Source organism: Stomoxys calcitrans, chromosome 1 (genome assembly GCF_963082655.1).
Source record: "Stomoxys calcitrans chromosome 1, idStoCalc2.1, whole genome shotgun sequence".
Classification (NCBI taxonomy): Eukaryota; Metazoa; Arthropoda; class Insecta; order Diptera; family Muscidae; genus Stomoxys; species Stomoxys calcitrans.
The window spans coordinates 218,848,656-218,868,051 of NC_081552.1; the positions used below are offsets into that span (position 1 = coordinate 218,848,656).

At 39.5% G+C, this 19,396-nt stretch overlaps 1 protein-coding gene across 9 annotated transcripts in view; it reads left to right on the forward strand.

The window, feature by feature from the left end:
• LOC106090109 (collagen alpha-1(XVIII) chain) overlaps positions 1-19,396 on the forward strand; it is a 1,585,531-nt gene that overhangs the window by 1,388,478 nt on the left and 177,657 nt on the right. For all 9 annotated transcript variants that reach the window (XM_059369513.1, XM_059369516.1, XM_059369517.1 and 6 more), the window contains one exon: positions 17,714-17,836. In XM_059369513.1, coding sequence (XP_059225496.1) covers positions 17,714-17,836 — 123 coding nt within the window. The remainder of the gene's footprint in view (positions 1-17,713; positions 17,837-19,396) is intronic.

Sequence of the window (19,396 nt, forward strand, 5' to 3'; positions counted from 1 at the left end):
ATTTCCGTGAAATTTTCTTTAAAGACAAAATTCCAGTGAAATTTTCTCTAAAGACAAAATTTCACTGAAATTTTTTTCTGAAGACAAAATTTCAGTGAAATTTTCTCTAATGACAAAATTTCAGTGAAATTTTCTCTAAAGACAAAATTTCAGTGAGATTTTCTCTAATGACAAAATTTCAGTGAAATTTTCTCTAAAGACAAAATTTCAGTGATATTTTCTCTAAGGACAAAATTTCAGTGAAATTTTCTCTAAAGACAAAATTTCAGTAAAATTTTCTCTAAAGACAAAATTTCAGTGAAAATTTTCGTGAAATTTTCTCTTAAGACAAAATTTCAGTGAAACTTTCTTTAAAGACAAAATTTCAGTGAAACTTTCTTTAAAGACAAACTTTCAGTGAAATTTTCTTTGAAGGCAAAATTTCAGTGAAATTTTCTTTAAGACAAAATTTCAGAGAAATTTTCTCTAAAGACAAAATTTCAGAGAAATTTTCTCTTAAGACAAAATTTCAGTGAAATTTTCTTTAAGAGAAAATTTCAGAGAAATTTTCTCTAAAGACAAAATTTCAGTGAAATTTTCTCTAAAGAAAAAATTTCAGTGAAATTTTCTTGAAGAAAAAATTTCAGTGAAATTTTCTCTACAGACAAAATTTCAGTAAAATATTCTCTTAAGACAAATTTTCAGTGAAAATTTCTCTAAAATGGAGGATAGGTAGGGGGTTAAACAGTGCCTGAGATATTACCCCTCTTTGGGGAACTCCCTGTTTCACTTTTCGGTTCTTCGAGTTCTTATCCCTAAATTCCACAAATGACTGGCGACCACACAGATAATTCGCTTCCCAGCGTTTCAGCCCTGGAAATCGCTTGACATATCCAGTGCCACGAGGACCGTCCTTTCACTTGCCATGGGCTAATTGAATTAACGGCAAATTTGTGAGGTGGTGACATGCAAAGCAATTGTTGTGGCATGGACTTTTCGAAATCCAGGCTGATGTTCGGCGATTGGAAATTCTCCTACGAGACTCGGGTGGAGTAGTTTCTCAAGCGTCTTGGCTACTGGTGGGGGAAGGGACATCGGTCTGTACGACTCCATCTCACTCGTGTTCAGTGCCACGAGGGCCGTCCCATAACATGACTTGGGCTAGTTAAAGCTACGGCAAATATGTGCGGTGATGGCATGTACAGTCTCTCAAGCATCTTGGCTACTGGTGTGAGAAGGGAGATCGGTCTGTACAACTCCCATTTACTCGGATCCTTTCCAGGCTCTAGTAGCGGGATCAAATGCAAATTTTCCCATGAACATTCTGTTAAGGAACAGGGGCAAACTTCTCACATATCTATCAGTGCTGGCCGATTCAAGTTTTAACTCAATGATAAGGGACCTCTGTTTTATAGCCGAGTCCGAATGATGTCCCGAACTTGTGACACTTGTTGGGGAAAAGTTTTTACTTGGCAAAGTACCTCATAAATGTTGCCAACATTAGGAGGGAATAACCAACGCTGAAAATTTTTTTCTGATGTGCCCGCCGGGATTTGAACCCAGGCGTTTAGCGTGTAAAGTCGACATGCTAACCTCTTATCTTCGAAGGGCTACGGGATCACTCTGCCATATTTCAGACCTCGGGTACTATAAGAGTGTTCAAAGACAGGTTGAGGACAATTGTAAGTAACTCGACTCCAGGAGGATCCAGATTCTTTAGCATCAGCGTAGAGATTCCGTTGGTGCCCAATGCCTTGGATTATTTGGTGCCACGGAGAACATTCGCAACTTCGTCCATGGTAACTGGTGATGGCTGTCCATCGACTCGAAGACCAAGAATAAGACGAATGGCTCTCCTCCGAGCCCTTTCACTCTCGGAATGCCCAATAAATTGACGGTTGAACAACAGTCATAGTTACGCCGCCAAAAGTGACTGTCATCCCTTCAGCCGGGGTTTGGGAGAGACTTAACATTAGACCACGGCAAGCCTAAACCGGTGCCCGGCACGCGATAGCTGTGAGCACCACACAAGCTGGAACATTAAGGTCAGATTTGTGTGATGTTGATTGCTGTCACAAGAAGCTTAGTTGCAAGCTACAGGGCGTGTCCGCGAATGGGGAAAGTGGAATGCTTCATACGGAGTATCTGCAACGTCAGTCTTGGACAATCCGCCGTATCGAGCGCAGAGTCTCAGTGACAGGCCGGGCGACACCGGATTTTGAACAAATACTGAGTGCCTATGATGATCGATATGACAAGGCGAGTTATTGGCGCCTTTGAATAACCAATGCCCAACTTGTTCCCGCGGCGATCGGTCCTTTGCATCGGAACGAGCTAGCTCACCTATAAGAGCTTGACGAGGATCGCCAGCTATACATGGACATGTGGGTACAACAACAACCGGTGCCTAAGTTATATTGCTTCATGTGTTCCAGCCATCTATTGCGGGTATGATCGTTGACTACCCTGATTTATTTCCAGATTCAGCCCTCTGAAGGGAAGATGCCATGAAACGTGGAGGAAGGGAAGAATGCCATGAAACGTGATGCGCATTAATGTGTGCTTGAACTAGTTGGTTATTACCAGACAGTAGCCCACTTATGTCAGACTAGTAGGCTTGGCCACTAATTGGGACACAGCTACCAACCGGCAGTACGTTCACGTTGTGTAGCTCTATCTCAGCATTACCAGAGCTGACTGCTATCCCCATGCACTCCATGTTGGGGTCACTAGCGCCAGACGCAGGCGAGGTGGGTCTATACTGCACGGAATGCTGTATCACTATTCAAACACTACTCAAACTACTCACTGATTCAAATTCCAGCGAAATCGTGTTATAAATGCAGCTTTTATGGGCTTCAGCCCCTTTATCGCCAAATCGGTCTATATGGCAGTTTTATCTAAATATAGTCCGATCGGAACTATATTTATGTCAGATGTTGGGAGGCCTTAATACACACTGTTTCAAATTTCAGCGGAATCGGGTTATAAATAAATCTTTTATGGGCTTATGACCCTTCGTCGGGAGATCGGTCTATATGCTTCTATATCTAAATATAGTCCAATCTGAACCATATATAGGTCGGATGTTGGGAGGCCTAAAACTATTCTCTGTTTCAAATTTCAGCGAAATCGGATAAAAAATAATGCTTTTATGGGTTTAAGGCCCTGTATCGGGAGATCGGTCTATATGGCAGCTATATCTGAATATAGTCCGATCTGAACCAAATTTAGGTAGGTTGTTTGGAGGCCTAAAGCTATTCACTGTTTCAAATTTCAGCGAAATCAGTTAATAAATAAATCTTTTATGGGCTTAAGACCCTTTATCGGGAGATCGGTCTATATGTCAGCTATATCCAAATGTAGTCCGATCGGAACTATATTTATGTCAGATGTTGGGAGGCCCAAAACTAATCACTTTCTCAAATTTCAGCGAAATCGGGTAATAAATAAATCTTTTATGGGCTTCAGACCCTTTATCGGGAGATCGGTCTATATGGCACCTATATCTGAATATAGTCCGGTCTGAACCATATTTAGGTAGGTTGTTGGGAGGCCCAAAAACTATTCACTGTTTCAAATTTCAGCGAAATCGGATAAAAAAAATAAAGAATTGATGGGCTTTAGACCCTTTATCGGCAGATCGGTCTCGATAGCAGCTATTTCCAAATTTGGTCTGATTTGGTCCGTTCAAGAAGTTATGCAGAGTGAATCAAACAGACGTATCTGTGTCAAATTTCAGCTCAATATCTCAATTTTTGAAGGTTGAAGAGTGATTACAACAGACGGACGAACTGACAGACGGACGGACAGACAGACGGATAGACAGACGGACAGACAGACGGACAGACAGACGGACAGACAGACGGACAGACAGACGGACAGACAGACGGACAGACGGACGGACAGACAGACGGACAGACAGACGGACAGACAGACGGACAGACAGACGGACAGACAGACGGACAGACAGACGGACAGACAGACGGACAGACAGACGGACAGACAGACGGACAGACAGACGGACAGACAGACGGACAGACAGACGGACAGACAGACGGACAGACAGACGGACAGACAGACGGACAGACAGACGGACAGACAGACGGACAGACAGACGGACAGACAGACGGACGGACACACACATGTGAGTTTGAGTTTGAGTGAGTTTCTTCGTTTTTTTTATATCGTGTTCAATATAGCAATGAATTCCGTAATGGTCTGAAATCGTAAAACACTGTTTAAACTTCTTGTGTCGCAATTTCCCCCTCTACTAATCTGTCATCGCTTATATTTGTCAAACTCCTGTGGAGTTCCATTTTAGCATTTCTGTGTATTTGTATATTTTATTTTTATTTTCTAACTGGTTGGTCTCGCTTAAAAATCGTTTATCATATTGTGATAAACAATCTTGTGAAAACGAACGGGACATTGCACGTAGGAAAGCAACAAAAAAAAAAACTCTCATGGATTATCTGGGATATTACATGCGTTTTCATAATGTTCTGTATTACTTATATATTACGATTGTAAGGTTAACATATTCCTCCTATAGTGAGTGAGAGAGGAAGAGAGTGAAAGCTCAAGGAAAAAATCATTAACACAATCACTTTGTTGTACCCCCCAAAAAATTCAACACAAATGCTTGATGAACGAAGCAGTGCAAAATGTAAGAAGAGAGAAGAAAAGAAAAGTTTTTCTTCTTTTCTTTCTTGGTTGATGAAAGATGCCCGAATCTGCTGTTTAACTCAATATTGTACATATGTTCGCCTTTATTGGAGCGTAAGCGTGTTTACTCTGTAAGGTGACCAGACTTTTTGTGAATAATGAAGAGAATATATTCCAATGCCAGCAAGAAGTTGAAAAATGTCAAAGATGGTATACACATAGACTATAACTTCTATTGGCAATTTCTTCCCACTAGAAATCCTAATCATATATGGTCCATGATAGGAGCTTATTTGGATATTGCTGTCATATGGACGTATCTTTTGGTTTGAATTTTTGAGACCATTAAAGGTGAATTTTAAATTCGAATGCGACAACATTCGTAACAGTGAGTTATGGTGGACTGCTCCATATTCAAGACGTCTATGGTACAAAGACGACTATAGATCTAAAAAGATGGATCAGCAGAGAGACACTTCAAGGAGATGTACTGTCTCCTCTATTTTGAAATATAGCCATTAACAATATGATATTGTCTCTGGAAGGGAGGCCACCGCAACGCAGAGGTTAGCATGTCCACCTATTACGCAGAGCGACTGGTTCGACTGGGTTCGAATCCTGGCGAAAACATAAAAAAAAATTTCAGCGGTGGTTATCCCCTCCTGATGCTGGCGACATTTGGGTGGTACTGTACCATTTGGTATGGCAGCCATGTAAAAACTTCTTCAAAATGAGGTGTCGCACTACGGCACTCCGTTCGGACTCGGCTATAAAAAGGAGGCCCCTTATCATTGAGCTTAAACTTGAATCGGATAGCTCTCATAGATATGTGAGAAGTTTGCCTCTGTTCCTTAATGGAATGTTCATGTCAAAATTTCCATTCCATTGTCTCTGTTAGAAAAAAGGTGTAAAAATTATCACGTATACTGATGACATGGTAATTGCGGTTAGGGGAAAGTTTCCCAGCATTCTAAGTGATATACTTCAGGAAGCTCTACGTGCAACAGCAAAGTAGGGTACCGAAAGTGGTCGAGGTAAAAATCCCTGCTAGACAGAGTAGTTCTTTTCAGCAGGACATACAAGTTGCCTACAGTGGAACCTGTCTCCTTGAGTGTAGAGAATGTTCCATTTACAGAGAGCGTAAAATACCTGGGAATTTTGCTGGACAGGAAATTGAACTTCAAACCAACATTTTGGAAAGGGCAAGAAAGGCAACTCTTGCCCCATACATCTGCAAAAGGGCCATTGGCAAAAAACGTGGGTTTAGGCCGCGTGTCATGCATTGGGTATATAATGTAGTTGTCAGACCTATAATGCTATATGGTGTTGTGATCTGGTGGACGGCGCTTGCAAAGTCCACCTACTGCTCAATACTTAAACGGATGCAAAGGATGCCTTGTTTGTGCATCACAGTCGCACTGAGGACGACACCATCTGATCCACTGAATTTAATGCTACAGGAAATTGAACTTCAAACCAACATTTTGGAAAGGGCAAGAAAGGCAACTCTTGCCCCATACATCTGCAAAAGGGCCATTGGCTAAAAACGTGGGTTTAGGCCGCGTGTCATGCGTTGGGTATATACTGCAGTTGTCAGACCTATAATGCTATATGGTGTTGTGATCTAATGGACGGCGCTTCAAAATCCACCTACTGCTTAATACTCAAACGGATGCAAAGGATGGCTTGTTTGTGCATCACAGTCGCACTTAGGACGACACCATCTGATGCACTGAATTTAATGCTACATCTAATGCCTCTGGACATTGTGACTAGACAAATTGCAGCGACCACTGCCATAAAGTAAAGGGAGCTTTTTCATTGGTCATGTGGCGGCTACAGGCACTTTGTTATCCTTGATACAATATCCAATGTTCCAGGCAGTGAACATTACACTCTACATGAGCCGCTTTTTGATAAAAAATGCTGCACCACTATTCTTGATTGAACCGATTTGAATTACGATATCCCTGGTAACAAATGTTACATAGACTTCTATACGTATGGTTCCAAACTAAACAACCAGGTGGGGTTTGGGGTGTACTCTATAGATCTAGAACTGGTCATATCGAAGAGGTTACCCGACCTCTGCAGTGTGTATCAAGCGGAGATCCTTGCCATTAGGGAAGTGGTGGAATGGCTGAGATATAATGTCATTACGACGTTTGGCACTAATATCTTCTCAGCCAGCCATTAAATTCCTGGAGAACCTATTTCTGAACACAAAAACCGTCCTTGACTGTGCAGATCTCTCAACGAGATGGCTGAACAGTTAAAAATTTACCTGTTCTGGGTGCCGGGCCACAGAGATATCTCAGGGAATTGTAAAGCGGGCGAGTTTGCGAGACTAGGAACTACCCTTACCATTCTGGGGATACTGGAATTTGTGGGTATGCCTCCAGCGACATGTAAGCTAAGTTTTCAGGACCAGGCCCGAAGGTCAACGAATGATAGATGGTCACAAAGAGGGTGCTGTGAGTATTTCTGAACATAAAAACCGCTCTCGACTGTCGCAGATCTCTCAAAGAGATGGCTAAACAGTTCAAAATTCACCTGTTTCGGGGTGCCGAGCCCAGGAATTGTAAAGCGGACGAGCTTGCGAGACTAGTAACTACCCTACACATTCCAGGGAAACTGGAATCTGTGGGTATGCCTCTAGCGACATGTAAGCTAAGTTTTCTGGATCAGACCCGAAGGACAACGAATGATAGATGGTCACAAAGAGGGGGCTGTGTGTATTCCAAAACGTATTTCTGAACATAAAAAACGCCCTCGACTGTCGCAGATCTCTTAACGAGATGACTCAACAGTTAACAATTTACCTGTTCTGGGTGCCGAGCCCAGGGAATTGTAAAGCGGACGAGCTTGCGAGACTAGGATCTACCCTACACATTCCAGGGAAACTGGAATCTATGGGTATGCCTCTAGCGACATGTTAGCTAATTTTTCAGGACCAGGTCCGAAGGACAACGAATGACAGATGGTCACAAAGAGGAGGCTGTGAGCATTCCCAAAACTATGTGGCCTAATCTAGACTTGAAGAGGTCTACCGCTTTGCTGCCGTTGGCTAGAATAGATGTCTCAGTCATTGTGTCCGTCATCATAGGTCACTGCCTAATCGGAAACCATGCTGACAGACTGAAGGTTGCCAGCAGCGACTTTTGCAGAAGCTGTAAGGACAGCGAAGAGACAGAGACTATAGAACACCTTTTGTGTGTGTGTCCCGCACTAGCAGTCCGAAGGAGTTCCACTTTAGGTCCTCATTTCTTTGGGAACCTGTTTGATTTAGGGGATGTGAACATTCGCAAGTTTGCTCCTATTCCTTAGTGGAATCTTCATAGGCAAAATTTGCAATTTGAACATTCGCAAGTTGTTGGGCTTTTTAAAGCGATCAGGATGGTTCACCGTTAGGAACTAGAAGGCATCTTCCTTCTTCTGTTCCTGTGATATCACTTTGGACGAAAACGTCTAAGTGAATCTGATGGCAGACTGCCACTTAAACCTTACCTATGGTCCAAATGCCATATACACAAATGCAAATGCTAATTTTGCCCATGAACATTCCACTTAGGAACAGAGGCGAACTTCTCACATATCAATGAGTGCAGTCCGATTCAAGTTTAAGCTCTATGATAAGGGGCCTCCCTTTTAGAGCCGAGTCCGAACGGCGTGCCGCAGTGCGACACCTCTTTGGAAAGAAGTTGTACTTGGCATAGTACCTCACAAATGTTGCCAGCATTAGGAGAGGAAACCCACCGCCAAAAAATTTTTTCTGATGGTCTCGCCAGGATTCGAATCCAGGCGTTCAGCGTCATAGGCGGACATGCTAAACTCTGTGCTACGGTGGCCTCCACCATATACACTCGTCTCCCTATTTAAACTGTTGGCCTTGCAAAAAAATCATCTTTTATCCGATACCTACAAAATTTGCATGGACTTTACCTATTTACCGGTATCCGTCTGATATCCCTAGTAGTGCGCCTTTATTGGCTAATACTTTAACTGGAAATTTTATAATTTTTCCTTGTCTTCTTTAACATGAAAAGTGTTGCTTATGTGGCGCTTTAAAAATTATCGGTACTTCCGGCATATTGGCGTAGTAACCACATCACATTTGGTTACCATAGGCAGCATTTAATTTATAGTCACTTTATGAACAATTTCAACTTTAACAAATTTGGATTTGCAATTATAAATCCTAAGGTGATTGACAACAGATTTTTTAGTCAAAACCACATAAAAAAATTCTCCTTTCATCCATTAAAAATATTTAATTTCTCACCTTATTAGGAAAACTGTTGTTTGGAAATACGCCGAGGGCGACCGCAATCGACAACCACAGTATCCTTTGAATCATCTGGTTACCTTAGGAATTATTCGCGCTAATGTGCGGGTGTAGTAAATGGCACGTTGGGGAAATGTGGTTGAACTTCTTAAAGATTTCTCACATCTTTGAAAGCGGGGTCATATTTTCCAGAAAGAAAATATGATTTGTTTGTGAGTGTGTGTGTGTGAGTGTGTGTGTGTGTGTGTGTGTGAGTATTTGAAGGATCTTTTTCATTCGTTGCTTGCCTGGAAAGCGTGTAACACTTGAGATATATGGCTATACAAGTGTATTTCTCTCCTCTACCTCACGCATACATACACACCTACCACCAATGTTCAACACGCACGATTTAAATGTGCGAAAAAACGATTTATCATTTACACAATTACGCATTCTGTTGGCAACGTTGTTAACACTGGCACAACTCAACTCGACTCTACTCCATTCTATGCGGGCCAAACTCTCAAACGCAGCGCATTATCAATTTTGATAGGTTATGGAAATGGGGGGGAGGGTGGGGGTTAGAGTGAATAACAGCGAATGATAATGACTTTGTTAAATCCATGCACATACTCCCCGTATACTTGACAGCCTGCAGATATGACAAAATATCTCCTTGCTGCTAGAGGGAAAAACTTAATGCTAATAAAATATGATTCACATGCAGCAATCATCCACATCCAATCACACCTTCTATGTAAAAAGCACTCATATTTTCAAAACAATTCTATGAATGTAAAACCCAGCAAAGATTTTGTGGAAAATGTTAGGCAAATTATCAGTAAAAGTGGGGGGGGGGGGGGGGATAGGGTCAGTAGGGGTTCGCCTCTGGAATTTATCACAAACAAAGTTTGTTGTTGTTGCAACAGTATGATCTGTATTCATCCTTCATTTGTTTGCTGGGTGCTGCCAAACACCAGAACTAGGAATACTTTTACTTGGTGGGTGGAGGAGTGAAGGGAGTGATCTGGTAATAAGTCGAATATGTTTGCATGTACGCAAAAAACGTTTGGCACATATTTGCTACAAATACATCTTTTATTGGGGAAGCAATACTTTTGTAGTAACTGTTGAACGTTTGTCGTAAATTTGCCACATTGTGATGTAGCACTCACTTCATTTATGGTAAAACTTTTAGGAACTTTGTGTTAATGGATGGCTCCTTTAAGACCAACATTCAAAAATTCCTTTAAGCCAAAAATGTTTTGTTTACATCAAAACCGCCTTGTTACACGAAAAGACGATTCGTTTGACTTTTCATCTCTCGTCTCTTTTCCATTTGCCAGAGAGATCGGTCCAGATTTGGATATAGATGTCATATATAGCGATCTCTCGATTTAAGTGGTTGGATCCATAGTCAATTCGGTCCTGATCGGTGGAGATTTTGATATATCTGCCATAAACACCCATCTCCCGATATCAGTTCTTAGGCTCATTCAAGTTGAATTTACTAACCGATATCGCTGAAATTTGGCACAATGAATTGTGATATGCTGCTCGAAATTTGTACCGAGTATAATAAAAAACGATCTATATTTGGATATATACATACCGATATTACAATTTAAGTTTTTGAGCCCATAAAAGTAGCGATTATTCCCCGATTTCGCTGAAATTTGGTAAAGTGAGCTGTGTTAGGCATTTCGATAGCCGTGATTAGTAAGGCTCAAATCGTTCCATAGTTGCATATAGCTGCCATAAAGAGTTGTACTTGACCTTAACGTATCCTTCCCAAAAATGATTCAACTCTTACTTTATTTAAATATATAGCTGCTGAAAAGACCAAAGTTCCCTTTCACCGTTTTGAACAGTGAATTATATTAAACCCCTTGACGTCCGTGCAAAGTTTGATCGAAATTGAAGTATATTTCGACATAGCTACCTCTTTCAACGTTTTGTGACCAAAGGTGGTTAATAAATGTGCAAGGAGGTGGGTATATTAAGTTCGGTCCAGCCGAACACAATAGTTGTTCAGTAACTTTCCCGATATCAGATCACTCCCAAAGCCCATCCGTTGGTCTAGTTTGAAAGTATCCGGATGGAAATCTTTGTAACTTTCTCTACCAGGGATATGTTAGTTCCAACCGGTTCTATCAGGAGTAGGAATGTGTAATTTTGAAGCGCCGTCCACCACATAGCATTATAAGTCTAACATCGCAGTATATCGCAGACAGTGCATAATACCCTGTTTAAAACCGCCAAATTTTGCCAAAGGCTCTCTTGCAGGTGTATAGGGCAACAGAACACAAGTATTTTGCGCTCTTCATAAATGGAACACTTTCTCCTCCCAAGTGTCACGTGTATCTCCTGCTGAAGAGAACAACTTCCTTCGTCTTAGGCAGTCTAACGCCTTGACGACTTTCGGTAGCCCTCATTGTTGTTGTAAGTAGAACTTTCATCGAAAGTGTATATATTCTTGATCAGCGTAAAAATCTAAGACGATCTGGCCATGTCCGTCCATCCGTCTGTCTGTCGAAAGCACGCTAACTTTCGAGAAGTAAAGCTAGGCGCTTAAAATTTTTCACAAATACTTTCTATAAGTGTAGGTCGTTTGGGATTGTAAATAGGCCAAATCGGTCCATGTTTTGATATAGCTTTCATATGAACCGATCTTGGGTCTTGACTTCTTGAGCTTCTAGATGGCGCAACTCTTATCCGACTTAGCTGAAATTTTGTACAAGGTATTTTGTTGCGACTTCTGCTAAGTATGGTTCAAATAGGTCCATAATCTGATATAGCTGCCATATAAACAGATCTTGGATCTTAACTTCTTGAGCCACTAGAGGACGCAATTCTCATCTGTGTACTTAGTATGGCTCAAATCGGTACATAACCTGATATAGGTTCCATATAACGGTTTATATGGCAGAATCTTCGATCTTGACTTCTTAGGCCTATGGAGGGCGCAAATCTTATCCGACTTAGATGAAATTTTGTACAATAGGTTCTCCCATGACCTTCACCATTCGTGTCAAATTTGGTTCGAATCAATCTATAGCCTGAAACAGCTTCCATATAAACCGATCTCCCGATATTATTTCCTGAGGTCCTGTAGGGCACAATTCTTATCCGATCTGGCTGAAATTTGGCACAATGACTTCTATTATGGTCTGAATCAAACTATAACTTGATATCGCTCCAATAGCATTACAATTCTTATCCATTATTCTCTGTTTGCCTAAAAGGAGATACCGGTCGAAGAAAAATGCAATCCATTGCGGAGGGTATATAAGATTCGGCCCAGCCGAACTTAGCACGCTCTTACTTGTTTTATTATACCCACCACCGATGGATGGGGGTATATCCATTTTGTCATTCCATTTTTTAACACATCGAAATATACATTTCCGACCCTATAAAGTGAATATATTCTTGATCAGCGTAAAAATCTAAGACGATCTAGCCATGTTTGTCCGTCTGTTGTTGTCTGTTGAAATCACGCTACAGTCTTTAAAAATAAAGATATTGAGCTGAAACTTTGCACAGATATATTTTTTTTCCATAAGCAAGTTAAGTTCGAAGATGGGCCATAACAGACTTTATCTTTATATAACCCCCATAAGACCGATCCGCCTATTTAGGGTCTTAGGCCCATAAAAGCCACATTTATTATCCGATTTTGCAGAAATTTGGGACAGTGAGTTATGTTAGGCCCTTCGACAGTTGTCATCAATTTGGCCCAGATCTGCCCAGATTTGTATATAGATGCCATATAGACCGATCCTCCGATTTAGGGTCTTAGGCCCATAAAAGCTACATTTATTATCTGATTTTGATGAAATTTGGGACAGTGAGTTATGTTGGGCCCCTCCGACTTTCCTCGTAAATTTGACCCAGATCGGTCCAGATTAGGTTATACAATAGCTGCCATATAGACCGATCCTCCGATTTAGGGTCTTAGGCCCATAAAAGCCACATTTATTATCCGAATTTGATGAAATTTGGGACAGTGAGTTATTAGGCCCTTCGACATCCCTCGTAAATTTGGCCCAGATCGGTCCAGATTTGGATATAGCTGCCATATAGACCGATCCTCCGATTTAGGGTCTTAGGCCCATAAAAGCTACATTTATTATCCGATTTTGATGAAATTTGGGATAGTGAGTTGTGTTAGATCCTTCGACATCCCTCGTAAATTTGGCCCAGATTGGATCAGATTTGGATAAAGCTGCCATATAGACCGATTCTTCGATTTAGGGTCTAAGGCACTTAAAAGCCACATTTATTATCCGATTTTGCTGAAATGTGGGACAATGGGTTGTCTAAGGCCCTTCCATATCTTTCTTCAATTTGGCTCTAATCGGTTCGGATTTGGATATAGCTGTCATATAGACCGATTTCTCGATTAAAGGTTCTGGGCCCATAAAATGCGCATTTATTGTCCGATGTTCCTGAAATTTGGGAAAATGAGTTAAGTTAAGTTACTCCTACAATATGGCACAGATCGGTCCAGATTTGGATATAGCTGCCATATAGTCCTATCTCTCGATTTAAAGTCTTGCGCCCATAAGAGGCGCATTTATTATCCGATTTTTCCAAAATGTGGGACAGTGAGTTGTGTTAGGCCCTTCGACATTCTTCTTCAATTTAGCCCAGATTGGTTCAGATTTAAGGTTTTAGGGCCATAAAAGGCTCATTTATTGTCTAAAGTCGCTGAAATGTAGGACAGTGAGTTAAGTTAAGCCTCTCGACATACTTCTGCAAAATGGTACAGATCGGTCCAGATTTGGATATAGCTGCCATATAGACCGATTTCTCGGTTTTACGCTTTGGGGCCATAAAAGGCGCATATATTGTCCGATTTCGCCGAAATTTGGGACATTGCTTTGTGTTCGGCTCTTCGAAATTTTTCTGCAACTTGGCTCAAATTGGTCCAGACTTGGATATAGCTGCCATGTAGGCCGATGTCTCTATTTAAAGTCTTGACCCTATAAAAGACGCATTTATAATCCGATTGCACTGAAATTTGATGTAGTGACCTATATTAGGCTTTCCGACATCCGTGTCGAATATGGTTCAGATCAGTTTTTTTAGATATAGCTACTGTACTTGTAAGTATTTGTTCCAAATCGGAACATATTTCGATATAACTGCTATGGGACATAAAATATGCAATTTTTACCGGATTTTGATGAAAGGTGGTTTACATATATACCCGAGGTGGTGGGTATCCAAAGTTCGGCCCGGCCGAACTTAACGCCTTTTTACTTGTTTTTGGAAACTTTTTTTCAGCAAACTTTCTTCTTTGTGACAAAATTTGGGATATATTCCGGTTTCCGCTGAAGATTAACGTGCCTAAAAGTTAATCACCACAAAATGTTTCTAAATACAAAATCATGCTGATTAAACTGCTTTTAATCACCACAATCAAAATGTTTGCAGGACTATGCGTTGTATGTGCAAGTTTCAAAACGTGCATCCTATAAAGATGGCTGATATGAGTAAGTTTGTGTGCGTGTAACTGTTTAGTGAAAGTCATACCTTTTTGCCATAACTTCTCCTTTACAAAAACTATATAGTGAATATAATCACATCGTTTATTATTTGAAGTTGAACTTTTGATAGGGGGGGAAATCGTCTGTGTGTAACATCCCTATTTCCGTTTTCCTTCTCTCACCGTAGAATTTGAATTGCGGCAGCAGCAATAATAATCGTATCTAATTTATATGCATTTAAAGTATTATTCTATGTTAATAAAACTTGTATAAATCTAAGTTTCATATCCTTGGCTTTCACATTCAGATTTTCCCACATCGAAGGATATATGCATATGAATGGGTTTATGATAAAATCTGTGTTTCATTTTCTTTTTCACTAAGTATGCGTGTTGGAAAATATTCCATAGCCATTTAGGAAAATTTATTGAGGGTACTTTTAAATCATAAATCTTATTTTTGGAATATATACAAAAACATATATGAAAATATAATTATCACCAAGGCAGGGATTGTGTAGTGTAAGGGTTTTTTTTTTTTTTGAGAGAATACATTTTTAGGCATATGAAAAGTTTTGTCCTTTTTTTAGGAGCTGAAATAAAAGAATTATATTAAATTATTCCCAAATGTGAAATTTATTCATGGGAATGAGAAAGTGGGTTTAATGGCTAAAGGGATAAAAGCTTTGAATGGGTTTTTGAAAAATAAAGGAATACATTAAGATCAGTTTTTAGGGGCTTTTTGATAGAATTTTGCTTAAACATTACAATTATTGTTTAATTTTTTCACAAATAAAATAAGCAAGTTAAAAGGCATTAACTTCGGCCGGGTCGAACTCTGGATACCCACCATCTCGGGTATATATGTAAACCCCATTTTGTCACAATCCGTTGAAAATTGGATAACTTAAGCACCCAAATTCGGCACGGACATTGAGTGGTCTAATATAAATGTCACTATTCAATTTTGTAGAACAAAATATTGATCTTTTTAGCAGATATATCCAATTATAAAGCGATTTGAATCATATTAAGGTCGGATATCGTGAGGCTCAGAAAAACTAACTGTTTCTAATTTCAGCGAAATCGGGTAATAAATAAAGCATTTATGGGCTTCAGTCCCCTTATCGGCAGATCGGTCTATATGGCAGCTATATCCAAATATAGTCCGATCAGCACCATATTTAAGTCAGATGTTGGGAGGTCTTAACGTACTCACTGTTTCAAATTTCAGCGAAATCGGGTAATAAATAAAGCTTTTATGAGCTTTAGATCCCTTAGCGGCAGATCGGTCTATATGACAGCTATATCTAAATATAGTCCGATCTGAACCATATTTAGGTCGAATGTAAGGAGGCTAAAAATAACTCACTGTACCAAATTTTAGCAAAATCGGTTAAAAAATAAAGCTTTTATGGGCTTTAGACCCCTTAGCGGCAGATCGATCTATATGGCAGCTATATCTAAATATAGTCCGATCTGAACCATATTCAGGTCTGGTGTCAGGAGGCTAAAAATAACCCATGGTACCTAATTTTAGCGAAATCGGTTAACAAATAAAGCTTTTACGGGCTTCAGACCCTTTATCGTCAGATCGGTCTATATGACAGCTTATCTAAATATAGTTCGATCTGAACCATATTTGGGTTGGATGTTGGGAGGGTTTAAACTCCGCCCTATTCCAAATTTCAGCGAAATCGGATAAGAAATAAAGCTTTTATGGTATCAGACCCTTTATCGGAAGGTCGGCCTATATGACAACTATATTTAAAAAAATCCGATCTGAACCACATTTGGGTCGGATGTTGAGAGGCTTAAAACTGCGCACTATTTCAAATTTCAGCGAAATCGGGTAATAAATAACGCTTTTATGGCTTCCAGACCCTTTATCGGGAGACAGCTATATCTAAATATGGACCGATCTAATCCATATTTGGGTGAGATGTCGGGAAGCTTAAAATAACTAACTATTTTAAATTCCAGCGAAATCGGGTAATAAATAAAGCTTTAAAGGGCTTCAGACCTTCTATCGGGAGATCGGTCTATATAGAAGCTATATCTAAATATAGTCTGATCTGAAAAATATTTGGGTCAGTTATCGGGAAGCCTTAAATTACTCACTGTTTCAAATCTCAGCGAAATCGGATAAAATAAAGCTTTTGTGGACATTAGACCCTTCATCGGCAGATTGGTCTATATAGCAGCTATATCCAAATATCGTCCGTTGAAGAACTTAACCAGCGTGCATCAAAAAGACGTATCTGTGCCAAGTTATAGCTCAATATTTACATTTTTGAAGGCTGTAGACTGATTACAACAGACGGACGGACAGACACACGGACATCGTTAAATCGTCTTAGAAATTTGCGACGATCCGATCGGAAATTGATATTTCGATGTTTTGCTAACGGAATGACTAAATGAATATACCCCCAATCTTTAGGAGGTGGGTATGAAAATGCCTTAGTAATCAAACGATATAACAGGCAACTATAGAAAGTAGTATAAAATTTTTTTTTTCTGTATTTTGAAGCAAACATGGTGGTAAACGCCAACCGGGAAGACCAAAAGCCCAATCAAACGATCAAGTGGTGAGAGACACCTCGAAACTTGGTATCAGAGATTTTAGAATGAGCGCAGAAGATCGAGGCGCTTGAAACGCTATTCTACGTTCGGCTAATGGAACAAATGAAGTAAAGTAATACCGTATTTGAGTTAGATACACCTCACACTTCCCTGATGACTCAAATATGGAGTAAGGGATGGGATTAGGATTCTTCTCTGAGATACTTGGTATTACTAAGTCATTAAGACCGCTGGACGATTGTTCGGCCTTTCAGGCAGAGGAGTGTGGCATTACGATAGTCGCAAATTGAATCCAAGGTAGAGGTTTACCAAATCGACATTAGTAACCAATACTTTCAGTTTCCCTGACCCAAAATCAAAGCAATTTTATTTAAAAATTAAATTGTGAATATTTAAACATGCCACTTAATTTTCTTCCATTAATTGTGGTTCCATTGTAGGGGCCTTAAGGGTATATAAAAAAATTCCATAAATGTTCTTTGCCACATGAATAACATCAACACAATCATACGCTTTAAAAATATTTATAATAATTAAATTCTTTATTTTCGTTTTCTCTCAGCCAACACAACATTTCATATGAACGCTTTTAATTGAAGCAAGAAAAAAAAAGAGAAAATATTACCAAATTCCTGAAGCATTTTTATTTCCATTTAAATAAATGCATATGCATACACATCGATATTGATGCCAATAAATTTATTTACGTTTCATTGCAGCTTGGAACATTGGTACCAATTGCCACACCTGCCCCACCGACCACAATAGCACCGCCCGTGCGTGTTGATATACAATCTTCGAATTTATTAAATAATTTACCACCTTTACTCAATACGCCAACGGTAAGTCATCATCAACATCATCATCGTCATCGTCATTGCCATTGGACACCATCACCACAGTCAATGGAATGACATATGCATTTTTTATGTTCTTGTTTTTTTATTTATTTTTTTCACTTTCTGACTTTTAATGTACGCAAAGTGCTAGAGCCGTGAGCGAAGAATACTTTTAAAAGATGCGAGTATCAATAAATGCACTGGAATTTTTTTTTTGAAGAACAAATGATGGATAACTAAAGTATAAAAGAAAGAACAAAATTAGTTAGTGGGAAATTTAAAACCTTTTTTTTCAAAGCCTTGAAGATTTTAAAAATTTCAAACAGATAAAGAAGTAAACAGACAGACTAGCAGATAGAAAATTATACAAACAGATGAATGGGGTAATTAAAAAAGAACAGACATTCCTAAATCGAAGCAGAAAATGAGTTGATCCGTTTTTTCCTTAATACAAGCAGGAATATTCTTCTTCAAACGCGATGCTGATGTTATTTCTTATCTATTTGTTACTCTTTATGACACATATGATTAGTGTAGATAGAGATTCTAAAGACGTAATTCGAAATCTATTGCATATTTTAACAAGACAAAGAGATGGTTTGAAGATATGCCACATAAATTCTCAAAGTAAAGTAAACAAGATTGATGAGTTCAAGTATATATAGTCGAAAATGCGGAAATCGATATACCAGATAGCTTAGTATACTTGGATAGAATACTGTATTCAGATCTGATAGAGAACGTCGTGGGGGTGGTATTGCCATATATGCAAGAAACACGTTAAAAGCCAAATTCCGATTAAAATCTAATCCTGAGGATAAAATCTAATAGATATTCGTGGAGCTTTTATCTAACTTGAAAAAAATCTTGATTGTATCTACCAGCTAAACAATACAATAGATTTGAATCAAATTCATAACGTCTTAGAGACCATAACATTGGGATATAATGATGTTATTATAGCTGGGGACTTTAATTCCAATAGTCTTATGGATTCCAAATTGACATACAATATGTTAGCTCTGGGTCTCCCCCTACCAATTCTAGCAATCCCACTAATATTTCGTCAAATGTTAATACCCTTCTGGATATGTTCTTTGTGAATAATATTTCTGGTATTTTTCTCTTTGACCAAATATCTGCCAATTGTGTCTCAAGACATGATTTGATTTATCTGGCTTACAATTTCACTGTGTCAAAGACAACGGAGAAGTTTTCGTACCGCGACTTCAAAAATTTTGACTATTCTGCCTTAGAGGAAAGGATTCAGGTAGTCTATTGGAATGGGATATATGATCTTATATCTATCGATGAGAAATGTAGCTTTCTTCAAGATAACATTGGACGTATCTATGATGCAACAGTCCCCATTCGGACTAAGATGAAGAAATCGGATACTAACCCAGAGAAAACTGAAATATGCCTGTTCGCGAGGAAGACGAAGGTGGGCCAATTTAACGCACCACGTTTCCTCAATAAGACGATTTCGATATTTGACAAGGTCAAATACTTAGGTGTCATCTTTAACATGTAGAGTGCGCTCGTAGATGTGTTTTTTTCCGT